A 24,418-nucleotide genomic window follows, 5' to 3' on the forward strand; every position below is an offset into this window, starting at 1 on the left:
ATGCAGCAGCTCCATCCTCTTTTCAAATCTTTTGTCTTCAGCTGGGATGTTTGGAGTCGGCTTCGCACGTGTCATTTGGAGGTCAGTCAGGTGTAGGTAGACAGAGTTTGGTGATCCCCTCTCTACGTCTTTCCTTTGACTGATCTCTCCACACTGTTCAGTGCTCCTGGTTTACCCACTATCCTTTTCTGTATAATAAGAAGGGCCACTGACACTCTGTGTAATTTGTATTTTCTTATTTATAGACTTAAACTAACCAATAAGGTTCACTGAAAGTATTCATTCAGAAAGAGATAATGAATCAAGGCATTTTAAGTTGAATAGAAAATGTCCTTCATAGATTCTAAGCTAAGGGATGGATGGCCTTTCAAAATAATGTTTTTTATTTAATTAAATCAATACTTCTCAAGTAATTACTGGAATTTGTAATGGGTATATTTATTTCCTGTGGCTGCGGTAGCAAATTACCACAAGCTGGGTGGCTAAAACAATTGAAATTTATTCACTTAACAGTTCTGGAGATCAGAAGTCTGAAATCAAAATGTCTTTGGAACTGTTCTCCCTGCAGAGGCTCTAGGGGAGAATCAGTAACTTACCCTTACAGCTTCTGTGGTTGCTGACATTCCTTGGCTTGAGGCATCATCAGTCCAGTTTCTGCCTCCAGCTTCATATGGCCTTTTACTTTTCTGTGTGTCACTTTACTCTGTGTGTTTATTTTTAAACTCCCTCTGCCTCTCTCCTATAAAAACACTTGTCATTGGATTTAGGACCTGCCTGGATTATCTAGTATGATTTTCTTATTTCAAAGTTCTTAATTTAATTACTTCTGTAATGACTGTCTCTAAATAAAGTAACATTCACAGATTCCCAGGCATTAGGACATAAGCATGGGCCACCATTCAGGCTACTATGAAGAGGTATGGGGGATGTAGTCAAATTATGTTTTCTAAGTTAATATAGGGGCCAAGGGAAAATTTTCCCTTCTGCCTCTGAAGGTTTGCTGAAAATCAGCTGAAGAAAGGCCCATTAATAGCAGAGGCATACAAAATTAATTTTATCGTGCATAGCACAAGGGAATTACAAGAGAATGATTGTTTATACAATAGTGCAGTGGGGGTACAGAAGCTTATATACTCTTCACAGAGGAAAGGGAGATGTGGATGATTTTAAGGTGAATAGTAAGTGATTTTTAGGGGAATTCAATGGGCTTGGAGAACATACGTCTTGAGACATACGTCCTCATGCATCCTGAGACAAAGCCTTGTGGGCCCACAGAGAAGACAGTGGTTCTGTCCAGGTGTGTTGACAGACTTCAGTCTTTATTCCTGCAGTATGAGTTAATGAAAACTCATGGAAAGGACCAGTGGTAATTTTCTTCTTTGAAGAGTCTGGAGTTTAAGCAGATAAGGGAGTATCAGAGTAAAGCTTCTTCTAGTATCTGCCAGTCTCCAAGGGCCTTTAATTTAAAATAATCAGCATACCAGGGTGCCATATTTTGGGGTGAAATTTCCTGGTCTCCTTCAATAGAAAAGAATATCTAATTTATTTGCAGCATTTCTATTTCAAAAATGTAAGCAACACTAAGCACTTTGTATTTAAGATGCATTTTAAAGAAATGGAAATGAGAATTACTAATTCATATTTATCAGCTGACATATATATGGGACTATTTCACTCTTTTGACAAAAAATTTATTGTTTAGTATTTACCTGTTGAGTGACACATTTAAATGGCTGCCCTTTTTAATTGTAATATTGTGCTTTTTATATGCCTCTTTCATTTTTTTACTTCATTTTAATGTACAGGGAATCGTTATGCTATTAGATTGTAAGACATATGATTGCATATACTAGAAACAAGTAGGTATTTGTCTTAACTGCCTATGATAATTGAAGTAGATTTTCATTTTTAAGATTTTGAATGACATTAAATAAATTTTAAATGTAAATTGTAAAATGGCTAATTTTTCTCTGTGCAATATAATTTTAAACTTTATTGCTTACTAGCTCTTTCTTGACATTATTGTTTTAAATTTTGACATAAATGGCAGGTTGAACAAAAACAATAGCAATTCATTTTGCATTAGAAATTCTGTTCCAGGCAGAAACAGTGGCACAGTCTAATGGAATAACTTACTTTCTTATTGTTAAAAAACTTTCAATTGTAAAACTGAGTGATTTAAACAAAGTAAATAATAAAGGTATTTCCTTCTTTCTGACACTTTTCTTTAGTTCTCAGTGAACTCCATGTGAGTAGCCTGCTAGAAATCTGTAGTCAGGCTTACCAGTAAGGAAGCATATATACTTTTGTCTATTAGCTGTAGCCTTTGAAGAAATTCCCTTTATCATTAATTTTATTCTCTTTCTTTCTCATTAGAGAAATTTTATTCTCTTTCTTTCTCATTAGAATCCAGATTTTTGAATATCATTATGTTTTGAAAATATTTTGTAGAATAAACAAGGGCACCATGTTTAAGAAGGAAGAAAACTAATACTTATTTAGCACCTACTGTATTCCAAGCATATGCTAGGTATTACATGCTGTCTCCTCATTTATTCTTAGAAAAACTCTGTAGATCAGTATTTTCAGTACGGTCTTTTTTGGCAAGGGTAAACTGAGGCACAGAAAGATGAAGTAAATTGACTAGGGTCCCACATGTATTGAAAGGTAAGGCTGAGATTTTCATCTAGTTTTCACTAGTTTCACTAAAAAGTGATAGTCTCTCCAGCTACTCATGAAAATGCCTTCCAATTTTTATAATACCTTACATTTATAAATAGCATTTCTTATGTAAACTTAATCAAGTATGTGATCTCCTTGGGGTTAATTCTGGAAGGCCTCACCTTGAGAGACCCTCAGCATGGACTTTGTAGGCACCAATGCTATGAGTGCAGTAGTCAGTGTAGTGTTTAGGGCATTAGGCTTCATGTAAGCCTTTTGAACTGATGTATGGTTTTATAGCCACTACCTTTTTGCTGAGAAAAAGAGGACAGAAATATTAAGTAATCTCACATCTTAAAATCTGATTTATTAAAAAGTAACCCCAGTTCTGCTTCTGAATTAATGTATGAAAATACAGAATTAGAGGAAGGCTGTAAATTATAACCCCAATGAAAGTGAAAATATCTAGGCCTTCATTTTATACTTTTAAATTTATGTGAAGTCATGGTTTACAAAGATGAATAACAACATAGTTAGGTTACCATTGCCACTATACTATGTAATATATCAATTATGGGATTTCAAAGGAATTATTTACAAATTTTTACTTGCTCAGCTGTTACAATTTTTTTAATACTAAATAAGCATTCTAGGGTGAATGCCTTCATGGATTGGTTTATGTATGGGGAAAATATTTTAATATTTTGAATATGAGTCATAAAAATAGAAGTTTGTTGTTTATTACCTATCTCACGATCATTTTAAAATCGTCATGCTATATTTTGATGTCACAGAAAAGCAATTATTGAAATAATGCTGAAAATACTTTTTGTAACTATTCTACAGCAAAAAAGCATTAGTCTGTAATAATTTATGTGTTCTTTATTTTTATAAAATCATCTATTTCCAGAGGATATAGATGTAGAAGAGACGGGAAGAGAAAATTGTCTTAATATATCTAATGGTGAGGTATTTCTTGAATGCTTACTAAATGAGTTTTTTTAAAACCCTGAGTGATCTTTATATCAAACACAAATTCAAAATTATAGTAGTCTATTTTATTTTCTTTGTTATCCCTACTCTCCAACAAAAAACAAATGTCAGAAACCTTTAAGCTAGTTTAGTATCTCTTCAGGGTCTTAGCTTCAACAGGAGTATAATATTTTACTTGTGAAACAAGGTTGTCATCTAGTGGTGCTTTCAAGTAGTACAGCTTTCACAATTAGCTAGCTGATAGTCTTCAGCTTTTTAAAGGAAGTGCTTAACAAAAAGCTATCTAGATTTAACTTTTCAGAATTTAAACACTTTTGAATACTGTTAAATTAGATATAAACTTACAAAGGATTTTCCCTAGAAATTTTTTAAATTTCCATCTCAATTTTTAAAATAAATTTTTTGTTTGGCTACTGAAATACTGATATTTGACCAGTGTGGATGTTAACCATGATGTATATCAAGGCATTTCATATTGTTTTGCATCATCAGAAGTTGTTTATTTAGAAGAAGATTCTTAAATAGTGTTAAGTAATTAAAAAATTTTTTTTTGCATATTAATCCTTTCACCAGCCTGAGCAACAAAGCAAGACTATCTTTACCAAAAAATAAAAATAAAAAGGTGGAACTAATGTATATTTATGATGGCAAAGAAATCATAAAAACTAAAAACTGAAAAAATAATGCATATTAATAGATAGTTGATTAATGAGTAAAATAAATCTTATATTGAAAGTAGTTTACTACATTAACACTACATGCTGGTACTTAGAAGTACTTTAAATAGTACGTACCTTTATTTATCTGATCCATTTATATATAAGCCACAGAGAAAATTAAATTTTTAAGCTAGCATTGATTCAAGTCCTGGTTTAATTGTTGGAATACAGATTGTGGTATTCAATTTGGGATAGGAAGTGGCTACTTTGCCTAGACAAGAAAAGAAAATGTGGTAATATTAATAGAAGAGGTACTTAGTTGTTAAGGGAAACAAAATAAAAGACCTCTTTTTTCATTTTCCACCATTTTTCATAGTACTCACTCCTCTGAATTACCTTTTGTAGAATTCTGATCCTTCTGTTTATTATGCTCAATAGAGCTTTTGCCATGGAATTCATGGATTCATTCAACTAACTGCTGGTGTTCCATTTTATATTCTCATGTGCTATCTTTCCAATATATCTGTAAGCTGTATTGAATATATTGATTTTATTTTTAACAGGTTATCTGAAGAAAATCTTGTGCCCCAATTCTTACTAGCATTTTTACCTTACTAATCTTGTTATTCATTATGGCAAAATACTGTATTTTCCCAAGTTATATTCATAAACAAGAACTTGCAAGCCATTTCCTTCTGCCCTAGAGGAGGGAATCGGCAAGTTAATTCAGTGTCTCTGACTAGGTATGGTATAGTAAGAGTCTATAAGAATAATATATAAAACAAATTTTTGGCAGGTGTATTACAATCAATTTACACTATGGAGAGAGAAACAGTTTAGGCAGAGTGAACGGAGAGATCTTCGTATGGGTAATTTTTAAAAAATATCTTTACAACATTGAAGTTTTGGGAATTTGCAGTAGGTCAGTTACTTCCATATTTGCTAAGATCAAAAATATCCTTTAATAGAAGTTATTTTTTAAATTATCTTTTATGTTTTTTCCCTCTCTTGTCCCACCTTAGCTTGGGTAATTGGGAATTAGTTATCTTTATTTTCTTTTGTGGCTAAGCAAGAATTCATTTATCAAACTCCCATTTTGGTATTTGGATATCATGTGCGGGGGCTAGTAACCTCAGTGTGGTAGCAAATAATCAGGTGTAGGTTAGAACCCCAAAAACTGCATGAAGCCATTTGATTTGGGTTTTATTCAGGGGCAATTAAGAACACCATGTACCAGTCACTGTCCAGATATCTTCTTATTTTTTTTTGACATAGTCCCTATCCATTTGTGAAGAATGTTTTCACTCTTGGTTTTCTCATTGGCATTTTAAAGACTTTTCATGTGTCATCAGCCCAGTTTATATCAATGTGCAATAATTCTGTATTTTATTATTTCAGGAAGTCAAGTTGCAGTTCAGATTTGAATGGGCATTCATTATTTCAATGGGTGGCGGTGGGTAAAAGAGAATAAAACTTTAGTGTTTGCTTTTATGGCTCACTTTCTGGCCAATTAAAACATTCCTCCTCCTTAAAAATATAAGTAGTCCTCAAAGTCTGAAGTAAGCATGGGTTCTTTATATGTCCAGTTTGTAAAATATTTATGTCAATGACCAGACTGAATGATTTGATACTTTTTAGTGTGATGTAAACAACTCACCAGAGAACATTTGTTACAGGCATAATTGTGTTCTTTGCTCTCCCAGTGCGTACAAAGTGACCTAAAAGATACTTGGTTCTTTTCTTGCTTGGAAAGGAAGTTGGCTATGAATGTTATACTATCTGAGGTACACTTACGGCACAACACTGTATGTCAGAGACAACTTGGAAGTGAACAGGAGCAAATAATTTAAATAAACTAATGTGTTTAGTAAGTACAAAGTACATGTACCACATGCAGGCTGAGCCCTGTTTTGTTTGGCTTGTACACTGCTTTACGGAAATCTAAAAGCTAAAAATCAAATCTGACGCAGTAACTGCTTTACTAGTCCTCGTGCAGACATGGCTGCCCCCTTTAGCTCAGTCAGCTGATCTGTAGTTTGCCTTGCTCCTTTTCATTATCTATACGTTATAGCCAGTGAGTAAGTTAGATTCACCGATTTTACCTGCTTTCAAAGAAATGGATCAAAAGAAAACTGGCCCTCTTCTTTCCTTACTGATGGTAAAGGGCGGTAATGGAGATCTACTATCTGGAACAATGAGTTTAAAACAATAGTGTTTGTTTTATCACAGTTTTCTGCCAATTGAGATTCTTGAGCTATGGTTTGGACATGTCTGTTTTATATGCCAAGTGACTTCTGAACACGAGGTGAAGACAGTTAAGTGATTCTAAGACGGAATTTTGACATCTTCTCATAAATAGAAGCATTTACTAAAGGAAGCATTTTCTAAAATCCCTTTTTAAAAAGTTTTGAGCACTTAAGGCTGGGTGTGGTGGCTCATGCCTGCAATCCTAGCACTTTGGGAGGCCGAGGTGGGCGGATTGTTGGAGCTCAGGAGTTGGAGACCAGCCTCTGCAACATGGTGAAATCTCATCTCTATAAAATAAAATAATTAAGTGGGCATGGTGGAGAGTGCCTGTAATCCCAGCTATTTGGGGGACTGAGCCATGAGAATTGCTTGAGCCCAGGCATTTGAGGCTCTAGTGAGCTGCGTTTGTGCCACCGCATTCCAGCCTGGTGAAAAGTGAGACCCTGTTTAAAAAGAAAAAAGAAAAAAATTGAGCACTTACTAAACTGTGGTGACTTAAAAAATTGCATTATTTGAAGGTAAAATTAGTGAGAAATATTTGTCTGTTCTGTGAGTATAATGCAGAAATTTAGCCTTTTAATGCCCTGCTTGTCAGTAAAATGTATTCAGATGTTGTCATAGTTTAGATTAGTAATAAGTGGTTTTATAATATTAATGTCCAAAATCTCCATTAGAGAGTGAAAAAAAAAAGTGTGCTTTTGCTGGCTGTTTTAGTAAACAAGAACCCTCTGGTGTCAGTTTCTTCTTTTGTATCAATGCCCTTGGGTTTTAGGTGTTCAAAGATGGCACATGGGAATTGATGATAATTCTCTTCTCTCAAGGTCCACCAGGTGGGTGTGCACAGGGACCGTAACTGGAGTGCCTGCTCCACTTTTCAGTTGCTTTCTTTCCTGATTACCTCAATTAAGACTGGTGAATCCTGTGTTGTGTTGTTTTTCAGTTACTGTGTTACTGAAGTTCTTGAAGCACATTTTGGTCTTTGAGTTTTTGTTTTTTATCACTTGTTTTATTCATTGGTAATATTGGAGTTTTAAATGTTTACAAAAATGAAAAGATTAATTTGTAAATCCCAAATTATGGTTAATTTAGGCTCAGTCCTTCTGTGACAATCGTCCAGTATTAACAAAAGGATCAGTAAGATATTATTCAGGGAGAGCTGTGAATGGGTGCCCTGTTTCTTGAAAATTATGGAGTAAACCTATAAGGCTTAAGTTTTTTGGTTTTGTTATGTTCAGAAAACCTTTTATAGGCCTTATTATTTTCTTATTTCAATAGTTTTTTTGGGTACAGGTGGTTTTTGGTTACCTACATAAGTTCTATAGTGGTGAATTCTGAGATTTTAGTGCACCCATCACTCAAGCGGTGTACACTGTACCCAATATGTAGTCTTTTATCCCTCACCCTCTCCAAACCTACCCCAGTAGAGTCCCCAAAGTCCATTATATCACTCTATATGTATTTGCACCCTCATGCCTTAGCTCCCACTTACAAGTGAGAACATAAAGTATTTGGTTTTCCATTCCTGAGTTAGTTCATGTAGAATAATGGCCTCCAGCTCCATCCAAGTTGTTGCAAAAGACATTATTTCAATTCATTTTTATGGCTGAGTAGTATTCTATGGTGTATATATGGCACATTTTCTTTATTCACTCTTTGGTCGATGGACACTTAAGTTGGTTCCACATCTTTGCAACTGGCAAATTGTGCTACAGTAAACGTGTGTGCATGTGTCTTTTCATATAAGGACTTCTTTTCCTTTGGGTAGATACCCAGTAGTAGGATTGCTGGATCAAATGGTAGATCTACTTTTAGTTCTTTAAGGAATCTCCATACTGTTTTCCATAGTGGTTGTACCAATTTACATTTCTGCCAGCAGTGTAAACCACATCATGACATCTATGGTTTTTTTTTTTTTTTTTTTACTTTTTAATTATGGCCTTTCTTAGAGGAGTAAGGTGGTTTCTCGTTGTGGTTTTGATTTGCATTTCCCTGTTGATTAGTGATGCTGAGCATTTTTTCTTATGTCCGTTGGCTGTTTTTGTATATCTTCTTTTGAGAAATGTCTATTTCCATCCTTTGCCCACTTTTGGATGGGATTATTTGTTTTTTTTTTTTCTTGCTGATTTGTTTGAGTTCCTTGTAGATTCTGGATTCTAGTCCTTTTTGCATAGTTTGCAAATATTTTCTCCTGCTCTGTGGGTTGTCTGTTTACTCTGCTGATGATTTCTTTTGCTGTGCAGAAGTTTTTAGTTTAATTAAGTTCTACTTACTTTTTATTTTTGTTGCATTCGTTTTTGGGGTCTTAGTCATGAATTCTTTGCCTATGCCAATGTCCGAAGAGTTTTCCAATGTTTAGAATTTCTAAACCATGAAAATGTTTAGAATTTTCATGATTTCAGGTCTTAGATTTAAATCTTTGATCCATCTTGAGTCGATTTTTGTATAAGGTGAGAGACGGGGATCCAGTTTCATTCTTCTACATGTGGCTTGCCAGTTTTCCCAGCATCATTTATTGAATAGGGTGTCCTTTCCCCAATTTATGTTTTTGTATGCTTTGTTGAAGATCAGTTGGCTGTATTTGTCTTTATTTCGAGGTTCTCTATTCTGTTCCATTGGTATCATTGCCTATTTTTATACCAGTACCATGCTGTTTTGGTAACTATAGCCTTGTAGTATAATTTTAAGTCCAGCAATGTGATGTATGGGCCTTGTTTGAAAGAAATCACATATTTGACTTATGTGGATAAAGGCAAGTTTCCACACCCTTACAACTCTGCCTTTAGAATTTTTGTTAGACTTTACCTTTTAATATTTTGTAGGGATGGAATATTTTTATTCTTCTGAAAACTTGAATATCTAATAATTAGTTGATATTAGTTTCCTGATCTTCTACGATGCAGAAGGGAACAGCATGACTGCTTTTATCAACTGAGTTTTATACCTGTTCTTGTTTAATGTACTTTGGAGCTCACCAATTGAATTTGTCTAGTTCTGCTTTTGTCTGTGTGAGTTGCTGAAGTATCTAGCTGATTAGGAAACTGATTTGGATAGCTACTGGCTTTTTTTTATGAGATTATCATATCACTAGTATCAGCATTAATTGTTTGATAAATTAAATTTTTTTTTTTTTTTTTTTTTTTTTTTTTGAGGCAGAGTTTTGCTCTTGTTGCCCAGGCTGGAGTGCAATGGCATGATCTCGGCTCACTGCAACCTCCGCCTCCCGGGTTCAAGCAGTTATCCTGCCTCAGCCTCCCGAGTAGCTGTGATTACAGGCATGTGCCACTATGCCTGGCTAATTTTGTATTTTTAGTAGAAACGGGGTTTCACCATGTTGCTCAGGCTGGTCTCAAACTCCTGGCTTCAGGTGATCCACCTGCCTTGGCCTCCCAAACTGCTGGGGTTACAGGCGTGAGCCACTGTGCCCAGCTGAAAATGGTGTGTTATAATGGAAAGAGTGCTGAATTGGGAGTTAGGAGTCATTCTTGTTTTTAACTTTGCATCTTCTAAATTTGTATTTTTGGGGCAAGTTTAATTTTACATCTCTAGGACTCCTTCATCTGTAAAGTTGAAGAGGTGAATTTTGGTTATTTTTAAATTAAATTAATTTATTATAATATAAATAATCTATTATAATTTAAATTAATTAATCTATTCTAGTTTATCTGACATCCTATAATTCTTTAATTCTACAGTTTCCTTTCTAGAAAACAAAATATTCTATTAGTCATTACATACTATTTCCCTCTTGTGTAGGAGCTTGGAAAGCTGTGTTTTTGTAATCACTCAATCAGAATTTAATTTATCACCCATATCCTTTTGTGTACTGTTGCTTTCTAAAATTGGTCTCAACCTATACTTATCTCTTTTTTCTTCTCCATTTTCCAGCCAGAAAGCTCTAGGATATTATTCCTAGAAGGTGCTTCACACTTACTCACTTCCATGTTTTTGATTACACTATTCCTTTTCTGTGTTTTTCCCATCCCACAGCCACTTTGAGCTCCTATAACATTTTTATAGTTATTTTGGCCTTGCATGATAGCTGTTTATGTATTGTGTTATACTGTATAGCAGACTGTAAACTTCTTGAGGGCAGGTGTTTAGTTTTCATCATGTTACTAATCTTGTTACTGATTTCACACAATAGTTTTCACATAAGCGGGGCATAATATTTATGAAAGTGAATTTATAAGATGATTAATTAGAGTTACAGATACAGTTGAACAATTTTTCATTATTCATAGTGAAAAATTAACAGGATAATAAATTATTATAGCCATTTTGAGTTAAAGCAGTATTTTAACCATCGAAATTGACTGCAGATATTTGTATTCCATGGTCACTTATATACTGTCATTCCTGCCTACCATCTATTCATTCTTACTGACTCATCAATATATTTGTATTTTCTCTGTCACCCATTTAACTACTTGCCTTCATTTATCATTGTGGTTTAACAGTGTCATGGTCTTAAACTTTTAATAGTACCTCATTTTGTTAACATTCTTGGTTTGACTTAAATATATATTTTTCTGACTTTTATCGCCTTGGTCTTGCTCATTGGCTTATCTACTTTAATCTTCTATTGCTCTTCTGTACTGTTCTAACTATTCACATTTCTTTTCACTTGCTTTTTTACTTTGGAGAAATTATTCTCTACTTCTTAAAGGCACTTTTTTTTGGTTGCTATTTCTGGGTAAGATTTACTTTGATAAGTATCTTAGAATCAGTCTAGTGTTGAGGGTTGATGGTGGAATTGCTGTTCATCAAAAATGAGCTTGAGTTAGATCTCTTAGACTAGCAGTCTTGGATCCTTTTAACTGTGGAGGAATGTCTGCAATGGTGATGGTACCATTAGCCATTTGGTTAAAGGGGTTGATACTGATTATAAAAAATGTGAGATATTAATCGGGGTTTTTACAAGTGGATTTTTGATGGTTGATTTTAGAATTGTTGAGTTTATCAAAGAGTTTCAAAATGTCCATGGGTATGGGTAGAGACGAATTTTTTTCCTTCAGATTCAGTAATCTCTTTACTCTTGAATTAATTGTCTCTGACAGATGCATGGCTGATTTGGACTGGATAAAAGAAAAAAGGGCAAATAAGACAATGCATAAAAAATACTGAAAAGAGATAGGAAAAGTAAAAGATGTATTGTAAAAAGTTGCCTATCTTTGTGTTATTTGGAATTAATAGCCTTTATCGAAGGATCCTTGAGAACCTTATGTGAAAGAAAGGGAACTTGAGAAGATAATGTGAGAAAGTCCAGAGAGAAGTTCTGCTGTACTCAGTTTAAAACAGTGTTTATTTTAGTTTTATTTTTATAACACATCTCAATCTCTTTTTAAGATCTTACGGTATTAACAGATACTTAAGTCGAGATTATATTTGTATAATAGCAAAGAGTAGCTTATACATCCGTTAAGTATATTGACATTTAAATAGCTTTTCTCAGAAAGCATATGAATAATCCTATTGACACAATATCTCTTTAAGGGTACAAAAGAAAAGTGTGCACTGTTCATCTCTTCTATAAGACATAGTAAATAAACAGGGAATCCATATCCAAGACTCTTTCCCTAGTATTTGTAGCAGAAGCACTTTATAGTAGAAAACAAAATTGCATGTAGACTTAAGAAAAGAATTTTGGTTAATTTTGATTTTAGATAATATTAAGCCATTTATTTTATTTTAACAGGTATCTTTCAGATGAAGGCATTGAAGCTTGCACAAGCTCTCCAGACAAAGTCAATGTAAATGACATCATCCTGATTGCTCTCAATGTAGGTTATATTTATTAACTTGTAAACATTTGAAATCTGGAAGCTATATTCATAAAAAAGTCTCAGAGTAAATTGGGTTATATGATAACAAATATAGAGAACATCTTTCTTATTTTGTCCATTTTAAGTTGTAGTGATGTTTGTTGAATTTGGTAATCTCATATTAGCAAGTTATTAATATCTGTTATACAGAATCCAATGAAAAAGGAAAAAATGAAATTAACATCCTTTTTTTCACCCACTGATCAGTTATAGACTTTTTTAACATTTACAGTAGCTACGTAATAGTAGTAAAAACTGACTATTCATTAAAATGAATTGCCATTTAATTTACATAGAAACTCTAGCTAGGTTATAGCTTTTTGACAGTGGTATTTATTGTTTCAAAATAACTTTTCATGATGATAGAAATAATAATAATTGTGGAACATTTCAGAAAAAAACAGAAAAGCAAAATAAGAAAATTAGATCTGCTTATAATTACTATTAATGTTTTAGTGTATATTTCTTTTCAACTCTTTGTCCACCCAACCCTCTAGCTCTTTTTTTTTTCCATAATTGTATTGGCTTTTGGGTTTTTTCAAGAGTTATAAAAATTGTTTGAAATAAAAATGTAAGTAAACAGGCCGGGCACGGTGGCCCACGCCTGTAATCCAAGCACGTTGGGAGGCCAAGGCAGGAGGATCATGAGGTCAGGAGTTCGAGACCAGCCTGGTCAATATGGTGAAACCCCATCTCTAGCATAGATACAAAAACTAGCTGGTTGTGGTAGTGTGTGCCTGTAGTTCCAGCTACTTGGGAGGCTGAGACAGAAGAATCGCTTGAACCCAGGAGGTGGAGGTTGCAGTGAGCCGAGATCATGCCACTGCACTCCAGCCTGGGCAACAGAGCGAGACTCTGTCTCAAAAAAAAAAGTAAGTAAACAAATGTTTTTTTCTCATTCCTGCAGTTACCCTCTGATTGTTTTTCTATGTAGCTTTATAATAAGCTATAAACAATCAAATGTATGTACTACAATATGTGGTCAATGAAATTCCTAAGAGAACTATAGTCTGACAAATCCATCATATCACTGCAAAATCAATGTAAAGCAGAAATGATGGGCACAAGGAACATTTAAAATATAAATAAATGTATAAATCTAACGTTAAAAAAGTTACTTAAATTTATATTTATAGAATTAAACTTGGGTTTAAACAGATAAAATTTATGTCCTACACTGAGTCATCTTTTTTTCAGCTGCTTTGAATTTTACTTAACAAGACAAGTAAGATCATTTTATTTTGGTTTCTGAGCTAAGTATTTAGGTTTTTAATAAATAAAAGACTAATTTTTTAATAATAAGCATTAGCTAGAAATTATGCATGTTATTTATGACTAAAAACTGTCTTGCACTGAAATTAGTTAATTATATTGCTTAAAAATATTATAAAGGACTCTTTTCTTGTTTAAGAAAAACTTTCTACAGATTCTAGGAAAGAGATTTTATGACAATTTGCTGGGGTTTTTTTTATTTATATACTTAGGTAAATAGCAATAAACTATAATTGGTATGAAAATTTGAATAAAATAAATCAGGATGAAGTATTTGTGCTGTGTTCGTAAGAGGTGCATGCTGACTATTATCTGAATGAGTTAATTTGTCTTTTTTATTTTCCCTGAAATATGTGGTTAAATACTGCAGTCCAAAGCTGTGATGCCATATGATAGGGAAAAAAACATTTTAATTAGGGTGAAGCCTATACCAGACAAATAATCTATTTTTCCAAATTTATCATCTTTTAATAAAATTTAGGCATTTGTAGTATTCTGTTGAATTTTTTTCAACTTTTGAGTGATTGTGGGAAATTAACCACGAGTTGAGAAAGACATGTATTATTGATTCTTATTGTGCATATATGTACGTACCCACACATGCATAGCTAATTATATATTGGGAGGATAATCCATGAACAAGTTTTCTTCTCTTCTTTCTATGGGGTAGACACTGAGCTTGTTCCTTTATCTGACAATGAACACTGCAGTAACATGTATATAGTGTTTCTCTCCAGGGAAGCCCTCTGAAGACTAATACCCAAGGCCTTTATTGGGCTGCCCGCAAAAGTATCAGAATTTCAGATCCCTCCCAGAAAACAAATGTCCACCATAAATCATATTGTTTATATGAATAATCCATGCAGTGAATTACATTTTTAGTTAGGGAGTGGTCCAAGTGCAAAGTCCCTAGCTGCCAGCCTAGGGCTAACCTTGTAAGCTGGCCTTTCTAAAGATAGCTGCCTCAGATCTGCTATGTAACTTTTAGGCTTAGCTTTTTATGTTGAAAAGGAATGTTTTTAATTTTTGCTTTTTAAATTGGGGAGTAAGAATATTAAGAAATGACATTGAAATCCAGCACGTAAGTTTTACGTTCAAATACTGGAATTATTCAGAAAAATATTTAATGATAGACCAGTCTTAAATTACTGATCACTATACATTAGTAAAAATTTAAAAACAAATTATATTTTTATTTCTTTTAAGATTTTGTATAATATAAAATGATTCACCAAGTAGATATTATCTTGCATTTACTTAAGTAAATAGGGATTTTATGTGTGTGTGTGTGTGTGTGTGTGTATTTATGTGTGCATGTGTATGTGTGCGTGGGTAGGTAGATGCTTTGAAAATTATTTTTAAAGTTTTACAGGCTAAAAGTTTTCCTGTATTATTATTTTTTGTTGTTCAATATAACAGCATTCTTGGACCCAGTCATCGTCCTAGCAATCCTGATACAATGGCATCTGAATAATAAAGTTGTCTTTATAGTGTGAATTTAGGGCATTTAAAGATTTGGTAGATCATTTTCATCTTGCTAAAAATACATCAAAATAACATTTGTATATTTAAGGACACATACTATATATATGTATGGCACTTTAGAAATTATGTAAACTTTGAGCGTGTAGTCTTTTTTTAGCCTGACAACAACTTTGTAAGATAGGATTGGTGGTGTTTTTCCATTTTATAGAGGAGTAAATTAACTGGGTTTAGAGAATTAGTGACAGTGTCCTAGATCATATGATTCTTTAATTACAGTTGGGATGGATCAAAGTTTAGGATTTTTGTCTAGTGCTCATTTACTTTACAGTGATGGCTCATTTTCACTTGAATTAAATTTCATAATTATTGATGAAAACCAGAAATGAGGGACCATGATATATTATAAAATTTGTATGTATTCTGTTTCTCATTCATATTTAAATATTTCAGCTTTTGGGTGACTTCAAAATAATGTAAATGTTTTCATGAACTGTTAGTTACATTATTGATATGATGGTTATGTATGTTCAGATGATTAAAAAAAGTACATGTTTTATACTCACTAAAATAAACAGAATGGCTAACATTTATTGAGTGCTTACTCTGTGCAAGTCATTATACTGAGTGCTTCACATCTATTAATATTTAATTATAAAACCGTCTTAATATAGGGAAGGCTGGTGTAAGAAAGTATTTTTTTACACTTATGTTATTCAGTACTTTCCAAGTGAAAAGGCGTACAACGTGAGGTACGGTTTATATTTCTTTTAATTCTGTCATTGGATTGAGGGTGTAAGAAGCATAAGTCTAAAGCATTGTTACACATGAGTCTGGATTTGGCTCTTAATTTGCCATGCAGTTCTATTTAGTGAGTTTTACTTTGATCCCTGCATTATATTAAGGAATAAATTATGAATCACAGTAGTAAAAAACTGGAAAGAATCTGTAGGGATTATACAACTTATATTCTCATTTCTTAAGCTGACTACATGTGGATATTTCAAATAGGAGGATATTTTATTATGGTAGGTGTTAAAAGAAGATGGTCCTGCCCCTCTTTATGTATTCATTTCACATCACAGTAATTTTAATCATCTAGTGTTTTCTCCTTAAGTCTAACAAAAATTTTTCCCTTATAATTTATGTGGTTAAATGCACTTTAAGTCTGTTTTCTTTTAACTTGTTCTTAAGGTGATGAAGAGCTACTGTTTACTATATTATAAGGAAAAATAAAACAACACAACTTCAGTTATTATGCTAATCTCACTATCTCAACCATCAGGATAATTTATTAGTTTAAATAATTGGATCTTTTTTATGAGTACTGACAGTTTTCCTGTGAACAAATCTCTTACCATTCCTTTATATTTTCACTTTCTAAAGAGGACACGGTCGTAAAATATTCTGCTTTTTATGTAGATTGTGTAGTCAGAACTTTCCTTTTCTTATGTCATGAATGCTATAGCCTTGTTTTTGTTAGTCCTTATATTTTCCTTGTTGAGTTACAGGTACTTATGCATTTTCATAGTTATTTGTTTACCACCTTCTATTTCTGTAACTTGTTTAAGCAAATGAAATTACTATAGTAAAGGTTACTATAACTTCTTTGGTATTCCAGTGGTATTGTATCCTGGGATATTGTATGTTATATAGCTTTATGTTACAGATATCATAGCCTATAGGGCGATATGTTTTTATGTAATGTCAAGGTTATATGAGATTCAGTTTTAAAAAATATACTATGTATATGTATTCAAAAGCTGTCATTTGATTTTGGAATGTGATATTTTTTAGTAAGATCACAATTTACATAAATTAAGTTTTGGATTTTAATAGAGAAGAGTTAGTAAGTAAAAAGGTTACCTAAAGAAATATGACCAGGATTAAGGCCTTATGTGTTACTGTTCATCTTACTGGTATACTTTAAACAACGTATTATGGGACACTGTTACTTGAAAGATTGATAATACATGTAGATCTCATGACCAGTTAAACTGAATTTTTGTTTCACAAACCATAAGTAATTTCATCTTTTGTTCATGAGGTTAGATTTAAATTTACTCTTTTCTATAATTCCATTTTAATAATAATATTTTTATTTTAGACAGATCTGAGAACAATTGGCAAGAAATTCCTCCCCAGTGACATCAATAGTGGAAAGGTAGAAAAGGTAAAGAAAATCAATAACTTCTTACATTAATTAATTTAGTTACAATAAATATGAACTAAATTACTGGAATTACTTTTTGTCAATAAAGACTGCAATTGCAAAATACTCTGGAGGTGAACAGGTCACAAAGTCATTGTTGTGGTGACTTCCATGGAAAATTATTAAGAATTCAACTTTTGGTGACTTTTCAACATTAAAAAAAAAGCAACCTTTTGTTTCAGGATTTGTAACTATGGCATGCTTACATGAACCGTGAGACTTAAAACCAGATGTAATTGGCACTCATTACAATGACCTTTTCTTACCTTTCAATTTTATTTACCTTTTTATTTTAATTACCTTAATAAACTGTTATGTTTATTTAATGAACTTATTATATACAAATATAAGATTATGAAAGTATTAGGAGCAAGTTGGTGAAGCTGTGCATTTGTTTATTGCAATCATTTTGCAGTACACACATATGTATTCGTGTTATGAATTTTTTTGCGTCAGCAAACTTTAATTATATTTTTACCTAAACATTTTATGCTGCAAGTTAAAGTCCATGTCTTCTTTGTCTTTCATCAGGAGAAATGGAGTACATCTGGTTACCTTCCTTTGTGAATAATTATATACGTGAAGACATAAATGTCAGTGCCACAGGTTTCTTTTTGCTAAAGCCATCTATCTTGATTCCTTTGTTTATTTTAGTCTCAAGCTTTACTTTTCATCTCTATTGTTCTTAGAATCCTCTCCAGTTTCTTTACATTTCTTTTTCTTTTGGTTATAGTGGCTATCTCAGACTTCAGTGTGCACCAGAATTTCCCAGAGGTCTGGCTAGAACACAAATTGCTGGACCTCAAACAACCTCTACTCCCATCTGAGTTTCTGATTCAGTAGGACTAGGATGGAATCTAAGAATTTGCATTTCGAACAGTTTTCCAGGAGATGTAGAGTTCTAGGAAGGATACTTAGAAAAGTAGGCAACAATCTTGACTAGGTCTGTTAAATGCAACAAATCTCTATAGGAAAAGTAAATAATATCAAAGCAGTGTCTGTACATCCTTACATTATTTCACTTAAAATTTTGAAGCTTTCTGATTCTTGGTTTTCTGCTTTCTCTGTGTGTCCTAAAAAGATGCTGAGAACTCACCTCTGCTACAAGCTCATAGAATAGTAGTACAGAGATTCTTGTCTGCTCCCTTCACTCTTTCAGAGCGTTTTTACTTTTAAAAGTTTTGCACAGTGGTCTCTTTAAGATTTCCTTTGAATGTAGCTAGCAAGAAGAAAAATAACCTTAAAACTTTCTGATCTAGATTATTATGTCAAATTTTATCTTTTAAAACATTCTTAATGCAAATGTAACTTCTCACATGAAACAAAAATTTGATATCTCTGTTTGCTCTTCCTCGTTGATTATATTTTTTCCTTTCATTACATACTTCCAACACAATATGAATAAACTAATAGTTTTCTAGAATTATTATTCACAGAATTATTATTTTTTCTGAGATGGAGTCTTGCTCTGTTGCCCAGGCTGGAGTGCGGTGATATGATCTCAGCTCACTGCAACCTCCACCACCTGGGTTCAGTTGATTCTCCTGCCCCAGCCTCCCTAGTAACTGAGACTACAGACAGGTGCATGCCACCACGCCTGGCTAATTTTTGTATTTTTTAGTAGAGATGGGATTTCTCCATGTTGGCCAGTCTGGTCTCAAACTCCTGACCTCAAGTCATCTGCCCACCTCAGCCTCCCAAAGTATTGGGATTACAGGTGTGAGCCACTGTGCCTGGCCTTCTCACAGAATTATTCTTATATGTCATATAAGAATATATATTATTCTCACAGAATTAATAATTGTCTTCACCAGTATTAATGAAGATGTTTTGAAAAATAATTTAAATAAACATTTTAGAAGCTGGCACACAGAAATTACTCATTTGGTTTGTCTTTAGCTAAAAATCCATATGTTATATAAAAATGTAACTATCTTAAACCAGAGTACATATTCAAGGAATATATTTTTGCTGTGAATGGAATTATTTTGGTTTCTTTGTTAGTAAAATAAGACTAATATAGTAAAAGCTCCTTATTTATGTCTTCATTGGAATGCTTTTATTAACCAGCATTTTACCATTAATGATGACTATAAATGCATGACTCTAGAATCAGTCACTACTGATCCGTTACTTACTAACATTATGTAAGTTATAGTTCTTGTTTAAATCAACTTTGTTTGAATCTGTGCATAAGATATAGGACAACAGTTGGCAAACAGAATATTTGAATAAGTAATCTGCCTATCTCTTGACCATGCCAGATTTTGTTATAAAATGATATTTTCTAGTTTTCTTTTTATATTAGAAAAGAGTGAAAGAAAGAGCTGGGTTATCCAGTGATCTTTCAAATAGGGCATACTAAAAACCAATGTTCCAAAAACTAACTTAGAAAACTTAAAATATACAATAGACTATTTCAAGAAGCAGAGGAGGCATGGTTGTGGCATGTTTCTGATTGAGGGTGGAGAGGCATTAAATGATACGGACCAGGAACAGATTGGAGACATCCAGACATAGGGTCATTGCCCTGGATTTAAATCTTCTTTCTCCTGCTTATTGGTTTTTGTGACTTTTCATAAGTTAGTTAATCTTGCCAGATTTTAATTTCCTTATCATTTAAATACTACTCCCTTACAACATTGAAAACATAAATGAGATAATACTAAATCCAGTACAATGCATATGGCAAGCTTCGAGAATTATGAGCAATTTAGGATGGTATTTTTATCTTGAAAGTCTAAGAATATGTGAATCCTTATTATGTCAGCTAGGTATCTTGTTACTGAGAGATCTTCAAGGGGATTCAATGAATAAGGTAAGGCAAATTGGTAAATCATTATTGTCTGGGTTTTGGCCCCAAACCCCATGCAGAATTCTACTACTTGAGGTAGGTTGGTCTCTGGTAGAATGAAAGCAAGCTAAAACCCCTTCTCTGACTGTTTCTACTAAGTTCCAAGCCCATCTGATATTACCATTTCTGAGAGAGAAAGCCAAAGGAGAGTGAGGATTGGAGAGCATTTGGCCCAATATTTAAGAAGCAAAGAGTTAAAAAGCAACATGTTGCGGGGAGGAGGGTGTCATCTTAGTAGAAACTGCCTCCATTAACGTTGTGTGGTGCCTTTGAAAGGGCCTCACCCATGTATTTTCCAACCACCTTGGAATCTCATTCACTAGGCCTGAGGCTCAGTACAATGCACTGGAGCTTCCCCAAGACATATCAGTAATCTTTTTTGGAAGTAGATTAAAGGAGTGTAGAGATGAGTCTTCAAACTTCATCTCCTGAAAGCCCAAAGTAAATGATCACACAGTGTGTATTATTATTTTTATAATTAATAAGACTTAGATAATGCTGTTTTCAGCATTTGGGAACTTGAGAATGGGAAGGGAGAATGGAGAGCTGATAGATCTGTCATCAGGTAAGAAAGATTGTAAGTCTGCAGTTAGAAGACAGCTAATCCTGGACATATTGAATTTACAGCTCTCATTCTAAGACGCATCAGAGGCCTTCAGAAAGGCGTCATCCTGAAGCTTTGAAACTGAAGTCTTAATAATTGCTACTATCATTGATTATTTTGGGAGAAGACAGAATGGCAAAAAGTAGAAGTAGCTTTATCACTAATTAATATAGTAGTTTTGCTCAGGTTCTTTTCTCTTTCTTCCATTCTCTTCTTAACATACTTTTCAATTTCTGTCTTTTCTCCACAAAGTTTCCCCAGAACCTTGATGCAAAAGTTTCAGAAAAATTTAAAAAGTGGTGAGAGTTGGACAATCACAATTTTTTCCAGGCTTCCAGATTTTCTTATAGGCACTTCATATTTGATTCAAAAGCTGTAAAAATTGTGACTGGAGGGAAGTGTGGTAGGGAAGCCATATTATGCAACTTATTTTCTGAGTTTTTCAGGGCATGCTTTGTTTTTCTTGGATATTACAAAGTCCTAGGACTGCTGTAGCAGCTTGTAAGCTAAAAATTATGGAAAAAGTCATGATAAAAAGGAAGTATAACTGTTTAATATTCTTCCCCAATTTTAATATTTTGCTGTAGCTTTTTAAACCTAGGCGTAAAAGTTAATTATAAAATACAGATTAGTTTCAAAATACTTTCTTATCAATTCAGCTACTCGAGGACCTTATGTACTGCTATGGAGTCCTAACTGTACAGTCTTTGAGTTCTGTGTTTATTTTTTCTAAGTTCTAAGAATGACAGGTTGTATATACCTTTTTAAATGTAAAACTATGAATAAGACCTGATTTTCCCAAGTAGGAGTGACTGGTCTCAAAACCTCAGCAATACTGACATCAACCACAAGATGGCTTCACTGCCTTAAAATTCAAAGTGAAGGTTCTCTTGCCCTTGGATAGTCTAGAAATCGAATGTTTTTAAAAAGAAAAGGAATTGAAAAAAGTTTTAACTTTTGATTTAATAAAATAATATGTTTCCTATATGTTAGTCTGTGTTAAGTAATACAATTTGTTTCTTTTAGTGAACTATATATTAAAATTAAACATCTACTTGTATTAGAAAAAATGGATTACTAAAACTCTCATGCTTTATTTACAAGTCCTTATTGGTAATTACTAATAGGACTTCTGTGGAGTTTAAATAGATAACTGAAAAATAAACTATTCAACTTACCTTTTTCTGTTTTTGGTTCCAAGGAACAAAAAGTTAGAGAAGTGAAGAATAGAAATGTGGAAATTGTCAAATGATACACTGGGAAAAGTGTTGCTTTTGGCTGGTAGTCCCACATACTTTCCTTGTATTCATTTGCTATAATTACTTTGTGATTGAATACGAGCAACTTATATCCCCTACTGTTATTTTGAGGGTTAAATTGAGGCTTTTTACTTTCAGGGAATCTTAAGTTTGCAAAAACCTATTCAAGATTATGTTGTCAATTTCTTAATTATAAGGAAATTATTAAATGTTTTAAAAATTCCTAAGGGGTAGATCTTCTAGTAAATATACAACTATATTTATAATTTAGAAAGTTTTAATTTTATTATTTACTTTCCACTTAAACTCCTTTGCTGCATATGAATATCATTTGAAAAATTTGAGATTAGGATTAGGTACTCCCTTCCCTAAAGCTATTTCTTTCAATATTCTTGATGCTTTTGTCATCTGCTTCCCTCTTGATCTTTTTTGGCACAAGCACCTACCTTACCTAGGAGAACCCTGGTTTTTAGTGAATTCTAATAATTCTTGTTCTTGTTTTTCTTCTGTCATTTGTTGAGTACCTATTCTATGTTAGGTCCCATGTTAAATAATTTATATGTATTATCTATACAATATTCAGAACAACACAGAAAATATAAACTATTATAGCCTTCCCTTTTACTTTAGAGATAAGAGAATTGCACCTTCCCTAAGATCACAGTTTTTTGTTGCTAGAGCACCTGAGTGTCCTTCCCTCAGCTGTCAGACAAACTGCTATTTATTTTTCAGATTCCAACTGAGGTGTGACCCTTCTCTTCTAATTTTCTTGACCTCTTTTGAGCAGAATTAATTTTTAAATATGAATATTCTCATTGCCCTTTATACCTACATCTGTTTTTAGTATGTAACAAATATTATCATACTTTTAGAATATGCACTACAAAGACAGGCTTTGGCATGAGATAGATCCGAATTGGAATTCTAATTTGCCTCTTACTGACTGAGTGACCACTGGTAAAGTACTTTATCCTCTGTCCTTAATTTTCTTATTTAGTAAATACAAATAATCCTAGGGTACTTTATATTTCTGGAGGTAAATTAAAGAACTTATATAAAGATCCTGCTATATTTTCTGGTATGTATCTAGGAAGTGCTAAGTAAATTATAGTTAAAGCACTAGAAAATATATTTTTTTAATCAGATGGTGTCTGAATGTGTATTTGTGCCAAGAGATAGGGATGTAGAGATCAAGATAGTCTCTGTCTTATTGGAGCACATAGCCTAATGAGAGATTGAGAAACCAGCCGTGTCAATGTAGTGAAACAAATGCTATGTCAAAGGTGTGTACAATAAAGGGGCAGCTGTTTCAGTTTAGTGAGGGTATTAGGTTGCTTTTCTTGCTAGACTGTTAGCTTTTAGAGATGTGATTTTCAATGAAGGAATAGTGGGTAGATGCCCCATATCGGGCGTATTTAAAATCTTAGGTTATAGCTCTACGGTACATACACACATACACACACAGATCACGCATACACACACACTATATTTAATGTTTTCTATTACACAAAAAGCTCCTTTGTAGTGGAAACTAAAGAATAGAAAATAAAGCTTGACAGATCTTGACTGGTAACAATACATGGAAGATAAGTATAGTGGATATTTGTAATTTCTAAAACCTGAATTATCTCCCTGTGGGGGAATTTCCCATTTTAAGAGTTTTGGTGGTAGAGAAGAAGAAAATGCCAGATACTTTTCTCCCAGCCTCCTTTGCAGCTATGCTAGTCAGGTGTAGCTGCCTTGGAGTTGGGCCAGTTACACACAAAAAAGCGGGACCTGTGGAGAATCCTGTCAGTAATAGTTGAAGTTGCAGCAAGATTGTTTCTGGAGTAGTGGCTGCAGGAGTGCCAGAGTAAGTGTCCAGAGCCATTGAGATCTCTGGTACAAGGAATAGTGTTAGATGCTTGCCGTGTGCTGGATCCAGCTTGTTCCAGCTCGTGAAGTTCATTGTCGGCATCTTTTTCCAATTTAGAATGCAATAACCTCCAGTTGACGGTTGTGGTTGGCCATGGAAATTGGCACAAATTACAGATTACAGTGGCTTTTCCCCTGTCCCTCTACCAGAAGTATTTTACCAGCACACCTCTGCACACATATAACAGTTTCCCTAAGGAATATAAACAGGAATGGAACTCTACTGCATTGTGGAATTAAGCCAGTATTCAACTTTACAAGATAATGCCAAATTATCTTGCAAAGCACTTGTATCAACTATGTTACCTTCAGTATTGTATATGAGATTCAATTGAGCCATATCTTTTGTGGCACTTGAAATGATCAAAATTTTCTAATCTTGTGATTGTAAAATACATTATTCTTCCTTAGGCTATTCTCTCCCCTGCCCATACAGATT

The 24,418-nt window shown here is 33.4% G+C and overlaps 1 protein-coding gene across 14 annotated transcripts in view; it reads left to right on the plus strand.

Annotated features, from left to right (window-relative positions):
- The window catches only part of TDRD3 (tudor domain containing 3), a 178,929-nt gene that overhangs the window by 32,811 nt on the left and 121,700 nt on the right, over nt 1-24,418 (plus strand). For all 14 annotated transcript variants that reach the window (XM_063792184.1, XM_063792182.1, XM_009427025.5 and 11 more), the window contains 2 exons: nt 12,256-12,340; nt 17,244-17,309. Coding sequence is in view for 9 of the 14 variants with exons in the window: in XM_054665352.2 (XP_054521327.1) it covers nt 12,256-12,340; nt 17,244-17,309 (151 nt within the window). In the remaining 5 variants the exon portion in view is untranslated. The remainder of the gene's footprint in view (nt 1-12,255; nt 12,341-17,243; nt 17,310-24,418) is intronic.

The sequence above is a fragment of the Pan troglodytes genome, chromosome 14 (genome assembly GCF_028858775.2).
Source record: "Pan troglodytes isolate AG18354 chromosome 14, NHGRI_mPanTro3-v2.0_pri, whole genome shotgun sequence".
NCBI classification, from domain to species: Eukaryota; Metazoa; Chordata; class Mammalia; order Primates; family Hominidae; genus Pan; species Pan troglodytes.